General features: G+C 34.2%; 1 protein-coding gene across 8 annotated transcripts in view; it reads right to left on the reverse strand.

Annotated features, from left to right (window-relative positions):
- Positions 1 to 27087, reverse strand: part of LOC131684449 (GTPase-activating Rap/Ran-GAP domain-like protein 3) — a 446130-nt gene that overhangs the window by 151368 nt on the left and 267675 nt on the right. The window contains exon 2 of one of the 8 annotated variants that reach the window (XM_058967347.1): positions 10628 to 11031. The exons of 6 other annotated variants lie outside the window; for them this stretch is intronic. In XM_058967347.1, the coding sequence (XP_058823330.1) occupies positions 10628 to 10788 (161 nt within the window). In that variant the 5' untranslated portion in view covers positions 10789 to 11031. Of the gene's footprint in view, positions 1 to 10627; positions 11216 to 27087 lie in introns of all 8 variants that reach the window. One more of the 8 variants, XM_058967346.1, reaches the window with a different exon arrangement.

Genomic DNA, 27087 nt, shown 5'->3' on the forward strand with positions numbered 1-27087 from the left:
CTGCTGCAATTTTGTCGGAAATTGCTTATAATACTGCCTCAAGGACTACAATTCCTGTTTATAAGAGGGTATACACATTTATTATATTTGTTGCATTTTACTTGGATTCCCTCAATGTGATCCTTAAAAGTATGTTTTTATCGTAAATCAAACCCAGGTATTTAAATTGATGGGACCACGTAAAATTCAAACCATAAAATTTAATGATATAATTATAATTTGGTTTAAGAGAACAATCAATTGATTTTTTCCCGCATTAGGAAAAACTTTCCATTTTTTTCGGATAATCATTGAAAATATTCAAGCTTCATTGCGCTCGACTTGGAATTCCACAAAGGTCCGTCCGAAAATCTTAGATTCCTATAAAACTTTACAGTTTCAACCAGCATGGAAGACTAAACATTTTCCACAGTCAATAAGATTATTTTGACTCAAGCGTATTTTTTTAAAAGGGCGTAAACGTTTCTACGTGCAATAATTTAAATTTTTTTTTGTTCTATTACACTATTTTATACAGTAAAACTATCTGAGAACAAGTTACAGGTAATGAATACTTCTGCACGAAAAAAATGTTGTGTCATTTTTGACAAAAACAAAATTTATGATAAAAATTTGAATCACAAAAAAACCATTTTTTTCTATTTTTTATATTTTGTCAACAAAAATCTAAAAAGAAAAAAAACATTTTGAATGTGGCTTCATGATGGAGAAATTATCAGCAAAAAAGTTTTTCTAACAATAACTTCATACATGCTTTTAAATTTCATACTAATGACATACAAAACTGTAATTTTATTACAGAATATAATTCTAAGTATCATTTTAAATCAAAATGCAATTAACAAATATCTTCCAAAATGCGGTAATTTTCGAGATATTTGGAATTTGGTCCAGCAAAAACAATTAATTCATGTAATTACGTCCTTTTTAAAAGTTATTCGCGTTATCCCATCATAAATCATCAAAAGTCTAACGTTTATCGTTTTAAAGACATAAAATAAGCTTTTTCAGTGTATTTGGATCATGGAGAAGCTTTTAATAAAAAGTTTTCCTAACAACTTTTAACTTTTTTCTATAATTTGCAGTCAAAAGCACAATTTTATTATTGAATATGATTCTAAACGCCATTTTAAATCAAAATGCTTATAACAAAAAAAATTCTGAAATGTAGTAGTTCTCGAGATATTTTAAATTTTGTTTTAAAAACACAATTGTTTTGCTTTGTTACGACCTTTTCAGAAGTTAATCGCGTTTCTCCATCAACAACAATTAGTTTATCGTAAGGCCCATAACATTTCCTATAACTTTCCCATTATTATCGAGGCGATATTGTAAACCATTTGAAAACCATACAAAAACAACCAAAATATAATTCAATTATATAGTTTTCATCCTATGGTTGAATCATATTTTGATTGTTTTTGTATAGCTTTCAAACGGTTAACAATATCGCCTTGATGTCAATGGGAAAGTTATAGGAAATATTATGGGCCTTACGAAAAACTAATTGTTGTTGATGGAGAAACGCGAACAACTTCTGAAAAGGTCGTAATAAAACAAAATAATTGCGTTGTTAAAACAAAATTTAAAATATCTCGATAACTACTACATTTCAGAAAACTTCTGTTGTGAGCATTTTGATTGAAAATGGCGATTAGAATCATATTCAAAAACAAAATTGTACTTTTGACTGCAAATAGTATGAATTATAAAAATTTGTCAAAAGTTGTTGTTAGGAAAACTTTTTTATTAAAAGCTTCTCCATGCTCCTGATACACTGAAAAAGCTTCTTTTATGTCTTTAAAACGACAAACATTAGACTTTTGACAATTTATGATGGGGTAACGCGAATAAATTTTAAAAAGGACATAATTACACGAATTAATTGTTTTTGTTGGACCAAATTCCAAATATCTCGAAAACTACCGCATTTTGGAAGATATTTGTTGAATGCATGTTGATTTAAAATGATACTTAGAATTATATTCTGTAATAAAATTACATTTTTTCAGCGCGTGTTTTTTCGTGCAGAAGTATTCATTACCTGTATTTCGTTCTCAGATAGTTTTACTGTAAAAAAGGTGTAATCGAACAAAAAAAATTAAATTATTGCACGTAGAAACGTCTACGCCCTTTTGAACAATTGCTCTTGTATCAGAATATTGAAATTGCCAGAAAAAATCACGGAGATTCATAAACCGAACACAAATGTAAAGTTTCGTTCGAATCAACGATGGTCACATTTGCGGTCGGCCGGTTTCTCATAGAAAAAAGTCAAAACCGCGATTTTTTCACTTTTTATTTTGTTCAAACCAATTTATTTATCATTAATTCAATAAATTCCTTACTTTCAATTACACAGCTGTTTTCGCTATTAAAAAACGAAGAAAATGGTTTATTATACATTTATTTTGTTTGCATTTTTACCTGCGAAAATTGCAATCAAACGCGTGATAATATATTTGTAAGGTACGGCGAGTACGATAATTTTTGATCATCTTTATTATGTGAATTAGAAAATTGGAATCCCACATTTTGGAAACTGTTTGTGTCAAAAACTCTTGAAAACTTTTTCTATGTCTAGAAGAGCAACTCCAGTGGAGTAGCACTCTGAGATGTTTGCCTTTATCATGTAGTTACTCTAACAAGTTGATGAGTAGTTGAATGTCCAATACAAAATCCAAACTGTTCGGAGAGGAAAATAGAATTGCCATTGATATGACATCATTCTAGTTAGGATAATTTTTTTCAAATAATTTAATATTAGAAAAGAGGAAACTAATAGGTCGATAGATAAACGTTTCTGCTGGAATTTTATCTGGCTTCAGACTATGAATAACCTTGACATTTTTCCATCTTTCAGGAAACTATGCTAATTCAAAACACGAATTTAGATTCAAATGAAAGGTACAACCTACGGTCGCTGTTGAATTTTTTATTGATCCGACTTCCGGAGTTACGGGTTGAAGAGTAATATCACACAGCAAATTCCCATATAAACTGACACCACCATGATGTCCAAATGATGCAATATATATTGAAATATGTGAAACCTTAGTTGGATTTGCGTGTTTAAATCATTAATGACCTATCGAAGTCACTTTGACCACATTGGCCACCTATGACGGTTCTTAATGCCCCACAGAGAAGTTGCCAAGTCCCTAAGTTAATTTATACCTATTTCTCAGCGAATAATTTTCCGATTTTTACAAATGTGGTCTCAAATGAAAGGTACAGCGTTGCGACTGGCTGATATTGAATTTCTAATTGAGCGAACTTCCGGTACCAGAATTACAGGGTTATGAGTTCGAGCATGCAGCAAATCCCGTTTTCAACGTATATGGCGATGAATGTAAAAAGATGATTTTTTTTTCAAAATGTGACCACAACTGCTTGGATTTGTAGTTCTAGGTCACTAACAGTCATTCATAATCTCTTTGGCCCCATTTGCCACCACCGACGGTTCCGGAAACCTCGGCGGAAGTACCCAAATTCAAAATAACAGTTACATTGATTTCTCAGTGATAACTTGACCGATTTGACCAAAATTAGTCGCAACGGTGTTGCGTCCCGAAAAACTATGATTAAACTTTATTTCGATCCGATCTCCTGTTGCGGAGTTACGGGTTGTGGAGTGTAGTCACAGAGAAAACTCCTATTCAAACCGATACCGCGATGAATGCAAAAAGGATTTGTTTTTGCTAAAGTTTGCCTTTGGAGTTCTAGGTTACGGACGGCCCATCGAAATCTTGTGGGCCACATTGACCACCATAGACGGTTCTGGAAGTGCCCGGAAAAATCTCCATTTAAAATTAAAAAAAAAACTCACCTCAGTTTCACATCAGATGGTTAGGCCGATTTTCACAAAATTAGTCTCAAACGAAAGGTATATTATTCTTATAGACTGCTACGAACTTTGGTACAGATCGGTTTTATGGTTCCGGAAATGTAGTATGAATCATCCGGTCACCTAAGAAATTCCTATATAAGCAGAAACTAAAAATTTAATTTCAAAGGGGCCCCCTGAAATTTCCGAAATCAAATTCGTATTTTTCATGTCAAATACCCCTCAAATGCATGAAACGACGAGTTTTAATGATAGACCGAAACAAATTATTTTGAGAAAACAGACTTTTAAGTTTGCTGATTTCACTCTTTTTTGCATTTCATTTCTAGAAAGGTTATGCTCGACCGTTTAACCGAGACCCGTAGGGCCGAGTCTCTTATTCTATTCGATTCAGTTTGTCTAGTACGTAAAATGTCTGTGTATATTTATGTGTGTATGCATGCGTGTGTATGTGTGTGTCAAACAGTGTTACTCAATTTTCTTAGAGATGGCTGAACCGATTTGCACAAGCTTAGTTTTAAATGAACGATATAACGCTCCCATAAGCTGTTATTGAAGTTTTAGTTGAACCGACTTCCAGTTTCGGAGTTACGAATTAAAGAGCACGGTCACATAGCAAATTCCCTTATAAACTGGCCACACCATGGTGTCCGAATAATATAATACATATTCAAATATGCCCAACATTACTTGGATTTGCGGGTCTAGATCACAAATGACCAATCCTCCCATCCACCTCTCCCCCTCCTTACTCCCGCACCCCTCCACACTTCTCTCACTCCCCCCCCCCCTCGCCCCTCATCACAGACCAACCTCACACCTGCATTTCCTTCTCCCACCCGTATACCAAAATATGTTAGGTTGTTCCCAACGCATCCTCCCCTCCCACTAATTATCCACCTACTCTCCCCCACCATCCTTCATTTCAAAATATGTTAACATAAAGACAACATTGAACTCACGCTGATTAAACTAATTAAATATTATGAGAAAGGCACAATTGCACCACTAGGTGGATTAAACAGGTTTTTTTAACTTATTCATGATGGATTTGATCTCATCATAGTTTGTTTTGATAATTTCGTCTAGAGACAATTGGCAGTGGTCAGCTATTTTCGTCCGCATCCCTAATCACTTATTTTTATAAAGTGATTTATCAGCAGTGTCATCTCAGTTATGCAACTATTTTTTCCGATCTTATTAGTGCAAATAAATAAGCCGTCTTCATTTCGTTATATTCTGATTTGCACATTTTTGGTCGTATGTAATTTTAAATGTTCTTTGATGTAATGGCATTGTAAGGGAACACGTATCCGCCGGTTGATGCCAATCGAGCTCACATTTCTTTAAACTGAACAATCTAATTTATTTGTTTGTTTAGTGTTATTTAATCAACTAGGAAACTAATACACTGGGTATTTAATACGCGTGGGGAATACGCATGGTCTTTTCAACATTAACATTTTGCGTGAATTGTTGGCAGTCATATCAGCACGAAGAACAAATGCTTTATTGTCATATTCATTGGTTTACTTTTAGCCCATTGGATCATCAACAAAATTATATTAATTGTTCTTATTGTATTGAGTACTTGCACATGCCTTGAAATAGTACATACACTATATTACTACCACGTTAACCATATTTCTTCATGAGTATAAAAATATTGTAGCTTGATGATTGTTGCAAAAAGTGACACGATAGTTTCTTTTCGTTCTTATTGTTTTAAATTTTGTTCTAGTAATTATCGTAAAAAACCGTGCACATGTCATTGGTTGTATATTTGACATAAAAAAGTTAGTCGTTTCAGGTATTTCGGTAGGGCTTATTTCATACCGTTTGAAATGTGCGTTAAATAGTATAAGAACGCGCGCGAATAATTTTAACATAAAAATAAATCGTCCGCGGAGAAATAATCCTATATATAATTGTCATTGATAATACACCAAAATTTATACACGATAAATAATGCGTGTATTACATAACCTTTGATTACATAGGCATATAGACAAATGTTTCGAGATACACAAAGTTGTTATAGGCGTTTCGGCTCAATTTAATTCTGAAATTCTTACCACAGTGAAGTCAAGGAATTTGAGCATGTGTGGGTTAAAGCGAACATTTCAGGCGAAATGCATGTTTTCGCCTCTGTATATTTCTCACCAGGGCATGCTAATATAACATCGTACGAAGCCTTTTTTATAAATTGCCGAACAACTTTTATTTGAACTTCCAGTCGAGGTTAAAGTTCACATTTACGGAGACTTTAACCAGCGCAATGCCGATTTTATTCCGGATTCTGAAAATGAAAATATTTTCATCCCAGTCGTAGGAGAAAACGGAACATTACATTTCATCTTTGACAAATAGCATAGGATTAAATCAAATAAATCATGTAAAAAATCAACAGAATTGCTATCTTGACCTTGTAAATACAAACACTCAGGAAGATTTCTGTGTATCTGAATCTTTAGCTCCTTTGTGGAAAAATGAAGCCTTTCATACTGCTATTGAGTTTTCTTTGTCCATCCATGAAAATCAAGTACCTGTGAGGAAGTCTTTGAATACCATAAAGCCAACTATGACTTAGACGGAAGGTAGGTAATGTAGACTGGCAAAATACTCTCAGAAATGAAACGAATATTGAAACCGCCCTGGACCGATTTTACAAAATAATTTTCAAAATTATTCATGAAGAGGTGCCTATTAAGAAGAAAAGACGACACGGTGGCTCGAAGCATCCTAATTGGTATAACAGGCAAATTATAAATCTGCAAAATAGGAAACAATAAGCCTACAAGCTATACAAGAAAAATCAGAACAAAGAGCACTTGCAACAATATCTCGACATCTGATAAACTAAATATGGCCATAGATTCTGCACTTACGGATTATAATTCTAAAACTGAACAGCAGATTGAATCCAGTACAAAGAACTTTTTTAACTACGTCAAAACTAAATTAAAATCAGACAATTTCCTATAAAGTCATTTGGTGCCCTTTTTCAAGCACAAATTAAGAACGAATAGAATCTGTACAAAAACGCTTCATATTATTTGCCCTTCGTAAACTAGGCCGGACAGCATTCCCCGTGCCATCTTATGAAGCACGCTGCATGCTTGTCAATATACAAGCATTGAAGGAACTAGTGAATTTGCAATGCTTTCGTTCATTAATAATATCGTCTCGCATCGGTCCGATTCAAAATTCGAAATTTTATCCAAAATGAACTTTTATGCACCTTCTCGATAGCTACGAAATCGAAGCATAATTTTCAATAACTCCACATCGTACAAACTATGCAAAATATGGTCCCATAAATCGAATGATGACAATTTATAACCACTATTGCGAATCAATTGATTTCACAATGTACAAACTAAAACAAATGGTCACTCGTGACTATTATACAATAAGTCATGAATAAGTTGATGAATACATGAATAATAATTGATGCTTTTGTGAACTACTTTACGAGCATGGATATTAAATTGTTACTAATATATTAGTAATATAGAATTAGTTCACGAGGATTGAATGGATTCATGAATTATATTCCGAGTTTCGTAAAATAGTTCACTAGAAAATATTTCGACGGTTTTAATTTTGTGAACTAATGTTCCGAAATATATGAATAAAACATAGGTCAACCTTCGGTTTTATGAATGATATTTATAAAGTTGTGAACTAGTACACGTACAGGATTCGGTAATAAGATGACGGAAACCGTCACTGAAGTTCACCAAACAAAAACAACGGTTTCCACTAATAAAAACGTTATGCGGGCGTTACTGAAGGGAAATTGAACATAATTATAAAACGAATGATTTTTGTTCACGGTCCTGTTTTCGTAACGTAAAAACATGATTGTTCCAGAGTTCATGGCCCTTAATTCACGGTTTTGGGAACAATTTAGTTCCGTGTCGCTGTATCGCAAATTGTGACTTGTGACGTTTCTTGTTCGAACTATCAGCTAAGAATGCTCATGAAGCCTTAACATTAGTCAGTATAACACGTAATGAACATGCAATTTTATAATAGCTTCAATCACCCCTCATTGAATATTGATTAGGTTCAATAAATCAAACCATTTACATTATTACCCGCTGTTTTGTATGATAACTCGTTAGTACATCAACCGCGGTGCAACGAACTAGGCACATGGAGCAGGTACAGCGCTATTGGAATTGCAGCTATCAAGAATTCAACATCGAATCGGATGATTTTTCCCTTATAGAAACAGCTAAACGCAGTCAAACAAGGCAGTCCAATTTCAGATCCAAAGCTCCCGCCGGCTTCGAAAGTTTTCTCATAGGTCATTCTTGTGGAACGACTACTGAAACAACGGCGAAATTAGAAAGATGAGTTTTAATATACAGTTCTTTTCCACAGTGGCATTATTACGTGGAATATGCTTGGCATACCTTAGTACTAGTTTTGTTAAGTTGAAACGATATGTTCATTTAGAGTCCTGCTAGAGATTAGAAACGGTTTAATTCGATATTACAAGGAAAAAATCTGTTCACAAAAGTGAGCTGAGCATGATGACCGTACATAGCTGCGACTTGATTGACCAGAACAAGCGAAATTGCACAACGAACCAACGAATGGGCCCTGGGAGTAGCTATCCATCCTCAATGTGCACGTTTCGAGATATCTATACTTTGAAATGCCAATAACGGCGCCTTCTATGTTCTTACTATAATATGCGGGATATCACGCACGACTAGGGGTTTTCTCAGAAACATAAATACTATTTTCGTTTACGCCAAACTCAAATCGGTGACCATACCGTCGATCTCAACTCTGCGGGCGGGCATGTAGATGCGGTAGTTTTTATAAAATATTTGTCGCCAGTAATGTCATTTGATAGGATATTACAATGCTGAGCTTATCTTCGAATACCACAACTTTCAACTATTTCATTTCACATGTGCAGGCCAGTAACATGCAGCTACACGAGCTGAGAAAGGGCAAAGGACATCAGGTTACCGAGAGCACTGAAATCATGATTGGTTTAATTAACTTAGTGAGGATAAGTCATAAAATAAGACAGACCATTTCCATGTACAGACATTAGTATAGAAAATCGAACTGAAAATAAGCCAAAATAAACAGCAAAGGGACACAAAACTATGGCGGAATCTTATAAGATTCCGCCAAAAGACCACGCTGTGGCTCTGAATCCACGAGTCGTCGATCCTGGAGTTAGTCCCAGATTTCTCCTAATCTCAGAAGCAAAAAAAAAACAAATTTTATCTTATTTCACTTCCAACGTCAATCAACCTAATTTGGGAATATAATGACATCGCGGAATGGCTTGTAGAAAAATTCAACCAAGATATGTCCGAAAATCTTTAAAATCGTGACCGACTATCTTCGATTCCGACGAAACTTTACACGTTTCACCGGTTTGGAAGACTTCCACTACCAGTCAGATCAATTCACCTCAAGAACAATTTTTCAAAGGGGGGAAAAAGTTTTTGCTTGCATCCACTAAAGAAACCTTTTTCATGTTTAAAACGATAATCATTTGATTGTTGTTATTTGTTGACAGAGAAAGTAGAATGACTTATAAAAAGGGCACAATTTTACTAATTGTTTTTGTTGGAAGAAAATTCCAAATAGCTCGAAAACTATCACATCTTGGAAGGTTATAGTTAAAAGCAATTTGATTTGAAATGACATTTATAATCATATCCTATAATAAAATACCGTTTTGTCTGTCAGGAAAACCTTTTTACTGATAGTGTCTCCATGTGATGCAATGACATATAAAATGTTTCATTTCGTTTAGGGCTTTTGTTAACAAAAACAATTAAAATGTTTTTTAATTTTATTTTTTAACATAAATATTTGTTTTTGTAGGAAAAACTTTTTAGAGTGCATATTTTTCGAACAAAGCTTTTCATTCCCTTCAATTTATTCTCAGATAGTTTTTCTGAACAAAATTAAAGTAAGAAATGCAAAACTCCTATGCTCTTTTGAAAAATGGCTCTTGTTTTTGACAATTTTTTTAAGTAAGGCATGCAAAACTACTACGCCCTTTTCAAAAATTGCTCCAGTTTTAAAATGTTCTCATTTCCAGAGGGAAACATGGGCGCTTTCTTATGCAATCCCTCAGTACAAAATGTCTTCATTTCAAAGAAGTTCAATATAATTATTATCCAGGTTCAGACATGCATGGGGCATCCAACTGTAGGAAAACAGAACGACGCATAGAATAAATAAAAATATTATAGAAATCACTTCCGGGAACCCAACATTGAATCAAACTGTTTATTTTTGTGACTGATGCCGCCGGTTATTTGTTCGATATGTCAACAAGGATTCTGTTCATTAAAAGTAACCTTCTCCAGAGAAAAAATATTTACAATCGCATTTAACCATTATTTTCGAATCACGCAATTCAATTATTTCTGCATCGATGCAACACTCGAACGTTGTCCGAGAGATTTGAACAAGCAACAATTATTCACTTTCGCAGTACTGTTTGAATAATTGACTACCATAAAACGAAGCATTCATTTCGGATCTGATTCATGCGAAAACAAATCTGAAAGATAAGATTCTAGTACATAATACGAAGTTGACTTAAATAAAAAACAAAATGAATTTATGGAAAAGACTTCCACTACATAAGAGGACGTTTATATCACGTAGTTAATCTATTCCATATCAAACGTGTACATTGCATTGCTATCCCGCATGTTGCATCCGGTACCTACTTATCACGTCTGGGGGAAACATCGCACAGAAACAACATCAAAATCAACTTACATTACACTGGACGCCCGTCGCTGCAGACCTCGTAGCGCCCCAATGTCCCGATGGGGCGCCCTCGGTGGAGGGGTGAACAAACTCTGACTCCGGTCACGAACTGGATCCGTCTCTCGGTAGTTCCGGAAGATGGTGGCTATTTTCAGATTGAAGCACAGCATGGCGACGTGGTCAACGGGCACTGCCGCAGCTCCAGTTAGTGCACTGATGGTTAGTTCTGTTCGGATCGAGATTTTTTTTTGTATTTTCCCTACGGTGGGGTATGGTCCAACGGGGCGGCGTTGTTTGCATTCAAGCACCGGACGAAACCATTCTCGGTGCTCTGGCGGTGGTGGTTTTATGCTTGATATTTTCTTTTTCGGTCACCGATATCGAATTCCAATTTTTCGCTGCACTACATGACACTATGTTTAGTTGGGTGGTTGGTGGAAGCAAATGAAATGAAAAACTCAATCCTTGTGCTAACTAAAATATTCCATCCGGTTTTGGATTTCCTTCTGCGACATATTCTCATTGGGGATTAACCGTATTTAACTACAATTGGCTACATCAGTGACTCACGGATACAGCTTTCACTTGTTATCTTTTCTGTAAAAGGTTATTTGGTTATCTAGAACACATCACCATGGACTGCCTGTTCAGTTTATCTTGATTTTTTTTAAGAGAGCTGTGTTTAAAATTACTGGGTAGGAGTTGACAACATTCTTTTTAAAAGAGCACGGCCGCACATAAACGCGGCTGATACTCCGCGAATATCAGTTTTCGATGATAAACAAAATTTATAATTGACAATATTTAAGCTCTGACGGCGGAAAAAATGTGCAATAACTGTTCACGTGAATTATGCCATAATTACACTAGACACAGTGGATAATCAGTGCATCTATGATTATCACTGCCAATTGGGAATTTAGCGGAATACCATAAAAACATATCTAACCGTGATTTCCTCTCCCCAACAAAGGTTGTGGATAACTTTCATGCGATCTACCAGATGCCAATCAGTTAGCAGAGAACCAGTACTGAGCTCCATCGCCGTAGTAATGGCTTATCTACTAGACAAATGAGAATAAACCGGATCGCAGTCAACACAGTAAGCGATGCTTATATTGAGTTCCGGTTCTCACTCCAAAGAAATGCCAACAATAAGACGGTTCTCCCGTAAATGTCTCACTTATTGGAATCATCATTGAAAGTGTAACAGCCAGACTCATGACGTCAGATACGACCGAGAAAACCTCATGACGTCAGATACGACCGAGAATACCTCACTGAATGACGGTTTTACGCAATCCGTTCCTTAGCCTACTTGATCATATCTGTAGACACTTAAGAAACGAATTGAAAATGACCATCTTTTTATTGACAGTAGGGGAACCCGGGGCTATTCCGACCTACTTAAGCAAATCGCCTTTTTAGGTGGATAGATGTGATAAAAATTACCGGTCAAAGGTCTTAATTGTTAGTTTTAAACCTCAGCTACATTTTGGTGCCATCAAAAGTTCATTTGCACCACTCAGTGATAGCGCGTTTTTCCATCCTTTTACAATGTAGTGGTAATTCGGACCTCCCTACGGGGCAATTCGCCGTCACTTTTATTTAATTTGTTTACATTGGAATTATGTTACCTATGAAATATTTATAAGAGACACTCCTTAAGAAGCAAAAAAAAAAATTGCTATACAAAAACTTAATCTGGTAAGTCACAGCTGTCCACAGCTGTGGCGTGTGCAATGGTGTGCGCAGCCGCAAGCCGCTGAACAGTGGTTGATGGAATAGGGGGTCCGAATAGCCCCGTACGCTCATTTCGCACTAAAGTGGAGAGCGTCTCGAAAATACCTTATTGAATACAGCGAATTTTGTTGTTGGAAGGTTGAAAAGGTTTTGTTATTATTCAGGTATTATAAAAACTTGTTTCATTATTAACTAGTTATTCCTAGTACATGTCTCAGTTATTATTTTAGGTATTTTACCTCTTATGCAACGCTCCTCAATACCTTATTGTGGTGTTCAAGTATGGGGTACAGCATACCTGAATTTGGAATTCAGAAATTATTTTCTTGTGCTCGGGAAGCTTTCCAAAACATTTACAATTTATTGTTTCACTTTTGTTCGTTGATTTAATCACGAATTTTCCATTAAAATGATTTTTGTTTTGAGAATGGCAAAAAAACGAAATATTAATGTTTCAGAATAGCGGTTTCACGAATATGTACGATAGTCAGAAAGTCTTGCTATTTTTTAGGCACAAATCCCCGACTATGTACGGGGAACGTGCCATTTGAGCCAATATATTCTGCTATTTTCTAACAAATCGAAGAGGTCCGAATTACCCCCACTGTCTTAATAGCCCCGGGTCCCCCTATAAATACGGTTATGACGGTCATTTTATTACGAACAATGAACTAGTATTAATGTACGGGTGGATTCCTACAAATAGTACATATTGCACAAAAGAAACAGAATGATGGAGAAAAACCCAACAAAGCGCGAAGGCGGTCTGAATACTATACACTAGTAGTATTTCGCTTACCATTCTAATACAAAACAAATATATCAATCTATCTGTCATTTCAATGCGCTCTCTTTCTCGCACGGCTTCTGTGAGAGATGGCTAGCTGAATCACTATGAGAAGAAAATGGAAATGAAATGAAGGTCTTTTGTGGTGTGACACGGTTATTTCACATTTACCGTCAGAATTCAAAGACCATCTTCATGTTGCACAATACTGCAGCGAACAAAATATTTTATTATCATCAAATTGTTTTCTCCGACGAATTCTATGACGCCCACTCGTCAAAAGTTTTCACTCTAAGGTGCAACTGCTCTCGTGGTACTATTTTACGCAACTTTGAAAGAAGAAATCAAAACTTTATTTTTAAATGAAAGGGCAAAGCGTATTGTAAACTGATTCCCGTATACGCTCACGTGAGTTCGATTCCCAACCTCAATATCAAAACCTCTACAATTGAAACGAAAAAATAATTCAAATGGTTGTAGACATAATTTTAACCACACTTTCAGGAAACCAGAGGAAGAGGATACCCATTCAAAGAAACATCGCTAAATGTTCAACTGAGAAAGTTTGGAATAGCGGCCATTCTGAAAAACGAAAAGGGCAGTTTTTTGTCACATCGTTACATAAAACTTCATGAAAATCAATCAATGGTACTCTACTAATGCCTCGATTACATTGATTCATTTTCATTAAAAAATTTTCAACAGTGTGATAAAAAACTACTTTGTCGTTTTCAAAAATGGCTGCTTTTTTAGATGTTCTCAGTTGATTCTTAAACCCTCGCATTATCCGTGCAATGAGCAAGCGGAGAGAATATTGCAAATAATTGTTTTTTTTTTAATTCCTTAACCCTTCGGAAGTCACGTAGTGCAATAAGTGTAGCACGTTCTGGAATTCAGGGTTCGCCTAATTGTAGATAATGACTACCGGAGGATTAACTGCCCCTTTTTAATGCGAGAACAAATACCAAAGCAAGCTCAAATACTAAATTTCACATCATCGGAACGATTATTTCCCATTCATTTCCATTCAGATTTTTACTATTACCGCTATGGTAATATATGATAGGAACATGTTTCAAACTTTCAAAATGAATATAAAATCCTGCCAATTTGGAATCGGTTCGCATTCAATCGGATGTATATCAGAATCTGTTCAGTTTCGATTAATCCATTTTCAGCAAAAAAAAACTATTATGTATGTATTGCAGTTTAATTATACTATATTTGTATTGAGCTCCAAGGCGTACTAGCTCTTGTTAAACTAGTTTAATTTTTAAACCGGTCCAAAATATTTCTCGAGAAACATGTTAAATGGCCCTAAGTGTAAATGAGAGCCTCTCTTTGTTTACTTTCTCTTTCGATTATTACGGCGTCATCATAAAACTTTTCAATATTGTTTCAGGATATATTAAAAACTCTGATTTCGACTAGCACATTATGCTAAGAGCTAATGAACAAACGTATAAACGGCCGAGTTATAAGTAAAAAAGAAAATAAACAAAAAGAAACTGTCATTTGCACTTAGGACTATTTGACATGTTCGGTTAGATTTGGTATGCTCCGACAAGGTTTAAACCCAGCCTCCTGTCAAGAATGGCGTCCCTGTACAGCCAGCATCACTGCCATGAAAATCAAAACAATAATTTTATCATCAATCATTAAAAGCTGTATTTGGTTACTAAGTGCCGATTTTCTGAATGATATGGTATCTAATCATCCCGAAAGATGCAAAACGTCGTGTGGAATGCTTCAATATTGCGCATAGCGCCGAACAAAATTCTTTGTTTGGGGCTTTATAGCTATAACGCCCCATATGTATATATATATATATATATATATATATATATATATATATATATATATATATATATATATATATATATATATATATATATATATATATATATATATATATATATATATATATATATATATATATATATATATATATATATATATATATATATATATATATATATATATATATATATATATATATATATATATATATATATATATATATATATATATATATATATATATATATATATATATATATATATATATATATATATATATATATATATATATATATATATATATATATATATATATATATATATATATATATATATATATATATATATATATATATATATATATATATATATATATATAGGTCGCTGGCAAACTCCATATGTTGGTATAGGGTTGCCAGGAGGCTGTTTAAACCAGATGATGCTGTCAATTGTATGGCTGCGTTCTGATTTGCAATACACGAAAATATTAAAAGACTACAAATTTATGTTAATGGAAATGAGTAAACTATATGAGGCCGTGAAGAATTCTTCAAACCGATATTTTCTTGCTTTGAAATAGCATTTCTCTAGGATACGTTTCGTTTTATAGAGTGTAAGAACACTTTTGGCAATTTGTATGGAATGTGTTTCTGAGCTTAGCCCTTTTATGTGCTTCGGCTGTGTTTGAACTAAAAGTCCTAGAGACCTAAATGTTTTATTGTAGGTATCTCAAACATTGAACTAAATAATAATTTTTCTGCAGAATTTTTCACCTATCAATGAGATGAGACATTTCTTACACATCATCACTGTTAGATTATTCATTAGTTTGCCGAACACGCGCAAAGTTAGCAAGCAACTAGATGTTAGATAAGCACTGGTTCGAGTCTTGCACGAATAACACTTCGAATAAACTGAATAAATTGAAGAAAAATAATAAAACAAATACAAATTTAAAATAAGTATGAAGCAAAAAAAAGTTATTCATAAAATGGATAGAATGATTAATATAAATTAAATTTATACAAATAAGATGCATGAGATAAAAAAACTTATCGGAATGCATACAAAGAATAAAATGAATACAATAGATAAAATGAAGTCGAATAAACAAAATGAATCAAAAGAATGCTAAATGCAAAAAATCATTAAAATGAAATGATCATAAATTTAAAATAAGGCAAATATTTAAAATGAAAAAAATAAACAAATCGAATATAATCCGGAAATGAAAAAATGAGTAAACCAGAAATTTGTCTTGGAATTAAAAAATGTCTTTTTTATCACAGATATCTGAAAAATGACTTTTGTACAGAATAGAATTTTCAGGTCCAGTATTTTAACGCGTAATTGGAAATAGTAAACTGAGATAAGGCCACCTGTAAATAGTATTCATTAGCATTGAATTATACAAAAAGGAGTGTCTAGGTTATGTTGGCAATTATGCATATTATTGTCGATGGCACAGAAGCCGTACATTCAGTCGATTACAATGCAGTCTCTTTCCACCCATCCTTATCACTTGCGAATTGTTTCGTTCGGAATTCTCGTTCTGGAGATATGGGTTTATGAATCCTACATAAAACAATAACATGACAAAGGAATGGTTCAAACTACCAGACTTAGCATTTAAATTTATTTAAAAGCCAGTGGCCATTGAAAGTGTTCCTGGACTGCTTTTGAGACACGAACGTTCTTGAAATTGAGGGATTCCATGAGAAACCGGCCGACCGCAAAATATGACCATCGTCGATTCGAACGAAACTTTGCAGGTGTGTTCGGTTTATGAATCTCCATGATATTCTCTGGCAATTGGACTATTTTGATTCAAGAGCAATTTTTCAAAAGGGCGTAAACGTTTCTACGTGCATGAATTTCAAAATTTTTTTGTTCGATTACTGTATTTTATACAGCAAAACTATCGGAGAACGAGTTACAGGGAATGAATACTTCTGCCCGAAAAAAATATACACTGAAAAAAATGTTGTCATTTTTCAAAAAACAAAAATTTATGTTAAAACTTCAAATTGCGAAAAAACCCATTTTTTTATTTTTCATATTTTGTCAACAAAAACCTAAAGAGAAAAGAAACATTTTGAATGTAATCGCATGATGGAGAACTTATCGGTAAAAAAGTTTTTCTAACAATAACTTTATACATGTCTTTAAATTTCATGTTAATTGGCATACAAAATTGTAATTTTATTACAAAAGAAGAAAATTTTTGTTATAAGCATTTCGATTTAAAATGGCGTTTAGAATCATATTCAAAAAGAAAATTTTATTTTTGACTGCAAATAGTATGAATTATAAAAATGTGTCAAAAGTACAACAACTGCTTTATGTAAACAGTAGGAAAACTTTTTTATTGAAAGCTTCTCTATGATCCGAATACACTAAAAAAGTTGCATTTACGTCTTTAAAATGATAAACATTAGGTTGTTGACATTTAATGATGGGGTAATGCGTATAACTTTTAAAAAGAGCATAATTACCCGAATTAATTGTTTTTGTTGGTGCAAAATTCCAAATATCTCGAAAACTATCGCATTTTGGAAGATTTTTGTTAAATGCATTTTGATTTTAAATGAAGCTTAGCTTAAAATTACAGTTTTGTATGTCAATTAGTAGTAAATTTAAAAACATGTATAAAGTTATTGTTAGAAAAACTTTTTTACCGATAAGTTCTCCATCATGCAATCACATTCAAAATGTTTCTTTTCTCTTTAGGTTTTTGTTGATAAAATATAATAAATTAAAAAAATGGGTTTTTTCGCAATTTAAATTTTTAAAATAAATTTTAATTTTTTTGAAAAATGACAAAAAAATTTTCAGTGTATATTTTTTTCGAACAGAAGTATTCATTCCCTGTAACTCGTTCTCCGATAGTTTTGCTGTATAAAATACAGTAATCGAACAAAAAATTTTTGAAATTCATACACGTGGAAACCTTTACGTGCTTTTGAAAAGTTGCTCTTGAGGCAAAGTAATCTTATTACCTGTGGTCAGAGCTGCAAATTTTCAACAGTTTGTTTTGAACTTGAAGGAGAAAAAATTCTCAAATCATGTCCTACTATGTTCAATTCGCAGTTGTTCGTTTCCATTATTCATTCAAACAGCCGACCTGCTCAATCATTTTCCATTCATTTTCAATTTCATTGACTCTGTGAATATCTCTTTACTGGGTATTAACTAGGTTTTTCAAGCAAAACTACTCTGAACATAGTTCTTACTGTCCATGTAAGGTTGAAAACGCAAAACATGACGACATTTAACCTAAACTGGCCTCTGCAGAGCAGATGACAGCTTTGGTTGGTGAATTTGAAATGAAGACGTACGATTCAGTTATGAAAATCCCGCCAACTTGAAAGTGAATGATTGAGGGAGGCTTTGAATTTGAATCATGGTTGGGTTTGATTGAACTGAAAGTTGGCATTTGAAAATGAAAATTTGCACCACTGCCTGTGGTAGATGTTTAGTCTTCCATGCCGGTGAAACGTGTAAAGTTTCATCGGAATCGAAGATGGTCGGTCACGATTTTAAAGATTTTCGGACGGATCTTCGTGGAATTCCTCAATTACAAGTCGCATTTTTTGCAAATAAATATGTTTTTAGTCACATTGATCCTGAAAAATGTATCTTGGGGTTTTCAGTACAATTCAGTATCAGTTGTTGTTACACTGTAATATGTATGACATAAATTCAGTGAGATCAACTATCTGTCCAATGCATAAACTGTGATTGTAATTCTCGCTAATTTTCGTGTAGAATACGGAGCACTCAAACGAAACGTCTATTGAATTGTCCAATTCTAGACTAATTCCGGAATTCTGGAGCATAAGGCAAATTTGGGCAATTGACACCATTGCTATAAGTGAAAAGTATCCGTTTACTAGGATGCAAGTATAGTTCGATTGTTTAGAGGTCTTTGTTCGCCATTTTTTCCGGATCTAATATGTGGATATTTTTGGAATTTTATCTGTTATTTTTCATAAAGGTGCATTCCAGTACAATGAATCTGCAATTTCAATAATATCAACCCAAAACAGATGTTCTTAATTTTCAAATGACACATTTCAGCATATGTTTCATCCGAAATTCCGAAGAGGTACGAAAAGTTTAAAAAAGTGCACGTGGGATGTCTCTTTTCAACATTTTTGTCTTCAAACAACCATATTTTCCAATTTGAAATACCCAAGGATTTCCATAATTATAGTATATACAAACGCTCAGTATAGAATTCAATTAAATTGGAGTTGGTGTTGTTTTCGGTTTTAGGTCATATGACACTTAGTGCAACGTTTCGAAGGAATAGCCCCTCATCTTCAGAGGAAAGCAGGGTTTGAACATAAATTAGTTATGGTTTTCTCATAATACAAATATTTTGCAAGTTTTGCCAGTACCACAAACATTTTCTTTTTCAAGTAGAATGTACTATTTAGCTTGTTTCCGCAAGTAGCTCTGTTCTACACTAAAATGGAAAACTATTTATAGGGAAACATAGGACAAAAATAGGTTTATTTTTTTGAACCTGAACAAATACATCGCAAGATTAAATTAGCTTGCATACTAACAAATATTTCAGATTAGTTGAAGATCTTATGACACATTTTAGAAATGGATTTGGAAATATAAGGATAGATCTGAGTCGTGACAGTTGCCACGAACACGATTGGGAGTGATCGCTGGTGGGGAGGGGGGAGAAGTGAGGAATGGTAAATGATGGTTAGTGCTGTGACATTATTTTTGTGTATAGTGCGAAATTTTGATTCCTTACATCTTTATTTTACATAAAGCAACTGATATTTTTGACGCCATAATTGGTATAACATAAATCTTGCAAAAGAAGATAAATTTTCACTACAATTTTGTTATTCAAAAATACAGTTGCTCTCGGTGATGCTACGAGTATAATATGAATATGAATTATATTAGAAATATATTTTCTCACTACTAGGTGGATTACTTGGTGATATGTGTATTCATATACCATCCTACGTCTATCTCACGACTGACTGAACGCAATGCTTAATCCAACGGATAAATACATCAACTCTGGGCAAATTTTCGCTTTGAAATGAATTTACACATTGTTTTGTCTTTGAAGTAAACTTGACTATTAATTTTAAGAAATTGTTAATTAAATATTAAGGAGATTCACAAAATGTTTTTGGAATCGAATTCCTTGAATCACACATATGTGTTTTCTTACCACGATATTCAAAATCGGTTTAGTTTTGCCCTAAAACACTCGTAAAGCAATACTCTGTATATAACGATCTCAATTTTAATTAGTGGAAATTGGTAAGCGACGAATAAAACTACAAAATGTTTAATGTCTCCGCCGTTCGATAACGGATTTTGACAATCTATAGCTCTAGGTATTTTTCAAACTTTCTGATCATGTGCAGGTGTCACGACTACATTACTTTGTTCCATGGCCGGCGGAAAGCGTGGGTAGTATGGGTAGCACTACCCACTCGAAAATAACCGAGTGGGTAAATACCCACTCGAAATTTTGAACCATTTCAAAAAAATTTGATGTACAACGCATGTATCTCGCACTACACACATTTGAAAACATCGATGTATCACAATTCCATTTGAATAAACGAATGTGATTTAATGTGAATGTAATGTAAGCGTGTGCATTGCGAAAAGGGAAAAAATCCTTTCTAACGGACCCCTCACCCTATGCTTTCTACCCACTCGGGCGTAAAGTGTTTCGCCGCCCCTGCTTTGTTCGAAAGTTATTTGCTTTAAACCCTTTGTGTTTTGACAATATCATTCATATCTCAGAAAGTAAATAACATATCGAAAAACAAAAATAATAGTGTCAAATGGCAACGTTAGGCCTTTCATTTGAATCTAATTTCGTTAAGATGGGTTCAGCGGTTGCTGAGATAATTACATGACATTAGTGCACATACATACATACCCACACACATATACAGACATTGTCCCAATTTGTCGAGCTGAGTCGATTGGTATATAAGACTCGGCCCTCTGGGCCTCGGAAAAAGTTTTCAAAGTTTGAGCGAATGCTGTACATTTCCTTTGTTAGAAATGTAAAAATTATCAAAATATGCAAAAATGGAGTTTATTATTATGTTGGTCTATAAAAGATTCTGAGAGACAGGGATAACTTCCCAACCAGCATAAAAATAGATTATGTGGTTTTGAGGTCGCTGATAACGATATTGATAACAAAATTTCAAAATTCAAAATGGTTGCTACACAATGTTAGCCATTTTTTACCAAATCTGCGAATTTTTTTACAATTTCACGATTCACGAGAGTTTTTGGGGTCGCTGAGTAGGGTTCTCACGTTAGAATCAGAATCAGCGACCCCGAAAACCTATATAAAACTAAAAATAATAGTAACTTCCTCGTCAAAATTATTTTGCACGATTTTAAGCCTTGTTATATGTCAAAGAGTAGTAAAGAGTGATTCCTTCCAGTTTTGGATAGTATACGAATAAATAATTAGAGTATTAATCCTCATAGTAGTGTAATACAGAGCCAAAGTAAGACAAAAATCAATTACACTTTAATTTTGATTTCTTCAAATCCTACGATGTTATTGGGGATAACGAGTATCAGTTAGAAGGCTTCGAGGTTTTTTTACTTGCACCGGGACCATTGCAAGATTCATATAACATTTGGAAGTAATGGAATTCATTATTTATTAATCTAGGAAGTAATTTCCTGTATTTCAAATGGTGTTTTTTTGGTGAGAATTTAGGTGAACTGACCCATTATCCACTACCTGACCCTGCACGTACAAAACATAATGCGATAGTATCACTACACACATTACATTTTTATGTATATCCTTAGCCTCCAATATCACTACCTGAACCACAAACAAATAGTAAATTTGCTACTCTACAGGTAATATTGACGGCAAAAGCTGCGTCAAGTATCTCAAAATTAGCTGCCAACACCATCATTAAGGAAGTCCAAATGCATGACCCGTAAGGTATGAAACAAGGATGGAATCGGATATTCGTGAACATGAACATGGCAGTAACCACGATGATGACACGGAAGTGTACGAGATAGAAATGAACGACCACCAAAACGAAAAATATTAGGAATTTTTTTTCCCAGTCTAGTGAACAGCTATGCACGCACAATCGCTAGTCGCTCGCACGAGATCTGTTGGACAACCTTTAACGTGTAATCATTTTTATTGTTTACATCATAGAAATTTATAAAAGACCCGCAGCTCCGTTGAGCTAACGCAATGAACCGAATCGAATAAACGAATTATAAAATAAAAAAGTTTTACAGAAAACTGAGCACAAAAGCGCTTCAAAAATGAGTTCCACGTTTAACAAAACTTAGATGCTAGATATTGGCCAGAATAAAGTTAGTTATACGATAGTTGAATGTCTGTAGTAGTATAAACACCAGCAATTTCACTCAACGTGCTAGGCAAAAAAATTGAATTTACTGATAACAATATTGCCAAGAAGACGGTTTTTGTATCGTGCGATTTTAGTGTAACAGTATTTCTATTGACACTCAATCTCATGTTTACGCAGAGAATGCATTCCACATTAAAAACACTGTTACTCCGAAAAAACCGTGATATATTTAACAATCGATCAATAAGCCAGGTAAACATGTAAAAATAAACAAAGCAAAAAGTGGTAGAATAGAGGTATTCCGGAGATGAACATATACCCACGAATTATATACACTCGTATACTACTAAACTCCCTGACATGCAGAAACGTACACAGTAGGCGTAACTGTAGCAATTTTATATTTACTTTCCATCAGATGTCAATTGATGCTAAACCACATATTAGTCATTCAATCATAATAAACTTAATGTTGCAACCAGCAGCAGCATTTTAGCCGTTTTCGATGGTTTCCAATTAATGTCTATGAAAGTTTGAAAACGAAGTGACGATACAGTGAACAGGCATCGGTAGGCTGTCACGGAGAACGACTAAAATGTTGCAACTGGTTTAATCTGAGGGTCAATAAGTTGGGATTATTGTTTCGAGTTCATGTGTTCAGTGTATGACAGGCTTTTGTTTTATTTTTGTTCGCTATGGAATAAAATAAGAGAGATGTTCCAAAATCACGGAGAAAAGAGAGAAAAAAGTACCAAACAATTGAAATTGAGTCAAGAGCACATCTTCTATGTTTTCTATACACTCAACACGAGTGCTTTTGGAATTTCGTTCTGGTCCTCTCATTTTCGAAAGACGCTTACACCTTCGTTATCCGTGGGACTTGGATGCGTTAGGTGCAACAGCTTTAATAGAAACTGTTTCTCAAATTGTGGTAAAGTGACCATACAGACACTACAGCTTTGTTCAAGTAGTCGAACATTTTACAATTTATAATTTTTCTATTAACTTAATTCAAAAAAAAAACACCCTCTATTTTAGAAGTGTAACCAAAATCCTTATAGAAAGTTGACCTTACAACTTACTGATACATACTCTTCCGGAAAAGGGGAATAAAATGCGATGTATTCCCTTCCATGTGTTGGAAGCAAGAGATGCTGAAATTATTGAGCTAATTCATATTTGTAGGTGCTAATTATTTTGATGGTCAACAATGATACATTTATCAAACTTTACGTAAATTAGAAGATAGTAGTAATCAGTGTTAAGTGATTTTCTTTCGATTTGTGGACAATTTTCTTTACTAGATCAAATTCATTTTTTTTTTCGTTGCTGAAATCATTAAAATATAAGTTTTAATCCTCCTAAAAATCTTTCCTGACCGGGGCTCTTTCCCAGGCCAGTGCTAGCCTTGAAAATAATATTATTTAAATAGAATAAAAAATGTATTAGCATTATGCCATGGAACTGGTGATAGTGGCAATAGACACCAGATAAAGAAAATAGAAGTTGAACCGTTTCTGCGCATCTACAAATCGCCTGCTAAATCAGAAGCTTTAGTGCAAATTCGTCATTCTCTTCGTTTGAACATTGTACCTTTCATTTTCTAGCTCATTTTCGGTTAGCATTTAAATACTTTGAACTTTTGGATATCCGTTGTTGTATAGAGAGTAAATTGTAACTTGTAATTATAAATAATCCAAAACAAATTCAACATCAATAATCCGTCGATGTACTGTAGCCTATCTTGTGACAAAGAACACATTTTTTGGATTTTTAGTTTCTAGTGTCGTACATTTGGAATTGTTTTCATAAAGAATTTGTCAAAATTTCCTCAGATCAGAATCAAAGATTTATGCAATAAGCTCAGAAGCCCCGCGATTAGATGTTCTTCCCTGCTTCTTGCACTAACGGGTAACCAACGTAAACCCGTTGTCATTGTTGTTAACTTCCTCACTGTTGTTGTTTACCGTTGATTTTTGGATGCTGGTTGTAATTATTATCTGAACATCTTTGGCAACCGGTTGTAGTTCAGGCATGAGAATTAAAAAATTCTGTTTTGGATTGATTTGCCGTAGATGAGTCGCATTCTCCTCAACTTGTTCAACGCAATGTTATCCATGGTGTAGTGTCTGATTATTAATCTTGCAGGAGTTTGCCCTTCATTGGTGCATAATGTAGTTTGCAGTACCGTGAGTTTTGAGTTTGTGAGCCAAGTAGCAGATGTAAATGATTCTACACACAAAAAAATCTGAATTTTATCGTTGACGTAATTGCAAACATGACACAATTCAACAAACCGTAATTTGCGAAATTACGTAACATTACCGTGTTCCGTTTAATTTTACATGGAACATATACTTTACATGCGCAATGACATAAAATTGCACTTCCTACCATTCAGAACAAACGCTGTATGTGGAGTAAAATTACATGATTTACGAAATTAAACGTCATGTAAAATTAAAGTCAACCGTAAAACTAAGTCATTTTTGATGCTCGTATATGTCAGGGTCAGGAGACGTAAATTTACACTATTTTTTCTAGGTGTATAATTCTTCGTATTGTGAAATGCATTCTGCAATTCCTGAGATAAGACGAGATACGCGGTGATGGGTCATATAGTGTTACCTCTAAAATAAAATAAATCGTTCCGCATTGTGCTGGATGCCTTCTCTAAGTTGGTCATTTCTGAGAGTGCACGGAATCATAAGTGGTCGAAGATTGTTAAATAACTCTTTAACTGGCAAGCGATCTGCGCACGTGGCAATTCGGCTTTTAATTATATCTGGGTCCGTCACCGGACTGGTCAGGTTAAGTATAATTATTCGGAAATAGGAATCAGTCGTTTGCCAGATTTTTTCTTCTGTTTGGTTGGTGTTTGTTTGAGAAATTATCGCGAAAATGGCGCTGTTTTGTATAGAGAATGTAGCGTCCCTTTCTATTTATTTTGAAAAGTTGGTTGATCGATAATAGAGGAGATATTTACCGAAATAATTGATTGGGAGTCGAACGCGGGTGAGACTGTTTTATGTTATTTTTCGATCTTTACGTTCAATTTGCCAAAATATTTTGCTTTATATAAATGCATGCCCGTATCAGAAATGTTTTTTTAATCTAGAAATGTGGAAAAATTGCCCTTTTCCAAAATATATTCAAGTGTACGTGAAGGTGGGAAAACTCCCTAAGCAATTGCAAGTTTGCTTTTTTGTGGAACAGAGCAATACATAATATGTACTTCACTCAAAATTATTAGCTCTTCTGAGAATTAATCCTGAAATTCATTCCATGTCATGCTATGACGTTAAATTGATAGCCCATATTAAATTGCTTTTAAAACAAAACGATAACTCCAAACTTTCGCGTCTGAAGCACGTTCTGCTATAACGTGTCTTTGTTTGTGTACATTCATGGTAAATAGCATTGTGTCCCCATATTTCATCCAGCCCGGCGACATTCCCAAGTCGTTCGTTAATTCACTTTTCTCCGCAATAAATACACTCAAACACATTTAATAGTTTCAATTTACAAACGACTTGATTCTGATTTATCTGCGCTATCTAGATAATCTGAGGGAGACCTCAGCTTACTGAAGAATAAATTTGATTCTGCCATATTTCATCGGTTTTCCCCTTACCTACAGCACTCCTAATCGAACGTTTTCGCATCAGAAGGCACTGGCAACGGTCGTCACTCCAAGAGGTGCTCAACTGTTCTTCTTTATCCATTTCTGAATCTTGCGTTACAAAACATCCCACCCACACTAGTAAATGGCAAAAGCATCGTCCCAGATGGGCAATCGATAAAAAATAACATTGATTTACTTTGCGGCAGAATATTTCTTTCAACTTTGGCTTACTACAGTACACCCTTTCAAGTCTTCAATTTTATAGGATTTTGTTATATTTGTTCTAAATATATATTTTTCAGATCCTGAAAATGCGTAGGTGTTTCAACACGTCCTTCATCGGGTTTTATGACTTTATATCTTTTAAAACCAAAGATTATCGCATGTACAAAAATGTGTTCCTTGCATCAAAAAATTTAATTTGAACCAATGTTAATTTTAATATATATTTGAACCAATGTTAATTTTAATATATATATTTAAATTCACAGCAATATTTTTATTTTTATATACTTATTTTTATATACTAATCTACAAACACTAAAATTATTACTGGTTCCGAAAATAGATGCACGTAAAGATCGTAAAACCAAGCACTATTGTCATCAGCAATATTTTTGTATTTTAAATAGTCGATGACAATGAAAGGGTTAAGAATATTATGTAAATCAGAGTGGATTGTTGAGTAGCTCTTGTCGATGGTGGCTGCACTTGAGGCTTGCGATAAGAGCTGTTTGGAATTTGAAAATAAGACGCCGTATTGGTAGAAAGATGTACAAATGTTTACTTTCAAAAGTGTGAAATTCGATAGATATTCGCCAAAGGACAGCTAATTATTATCTTTGTCTGGAAAGTATAAAAATTCAGAAAATATCTCCATCCATTGATGTAGTTATATTATTTTCTTAACTATAATAGTGTGATTATATTTTAGTGGGAATACATGGCTCCTATGACTATTTCCGAATGAAACGTATTGTTCGATTGATCTGCGAAAATCACCCGGATATTCCTCCCAACTAACTTTGCTTGCAATAGCAATGCCAAACAAACCAATTTTCCGGGCGCTTTATGCAGCGATTTATTCCGACAAGTGAATGAAACTACGCTTTCCGCACACATCCGGCAGAACTATAGTAAAC

The sequence above is a fragment of the Topomyia yanbarensis genome, chromosome 2 (genome assembly GCF_030247195.1).
Source record: "Topomyia yanbarensis strain Yona2022 chromosome 2, ASM3024719v1, whole genome shotgun sequence".
NCBI classification, from domain to species: domain Eukaryota; kingdom Metazoa; phylum Arthropoda; class Insecta; order Diptera; family Culicidae; genus Topomyia; species Topomyia yanbarensis.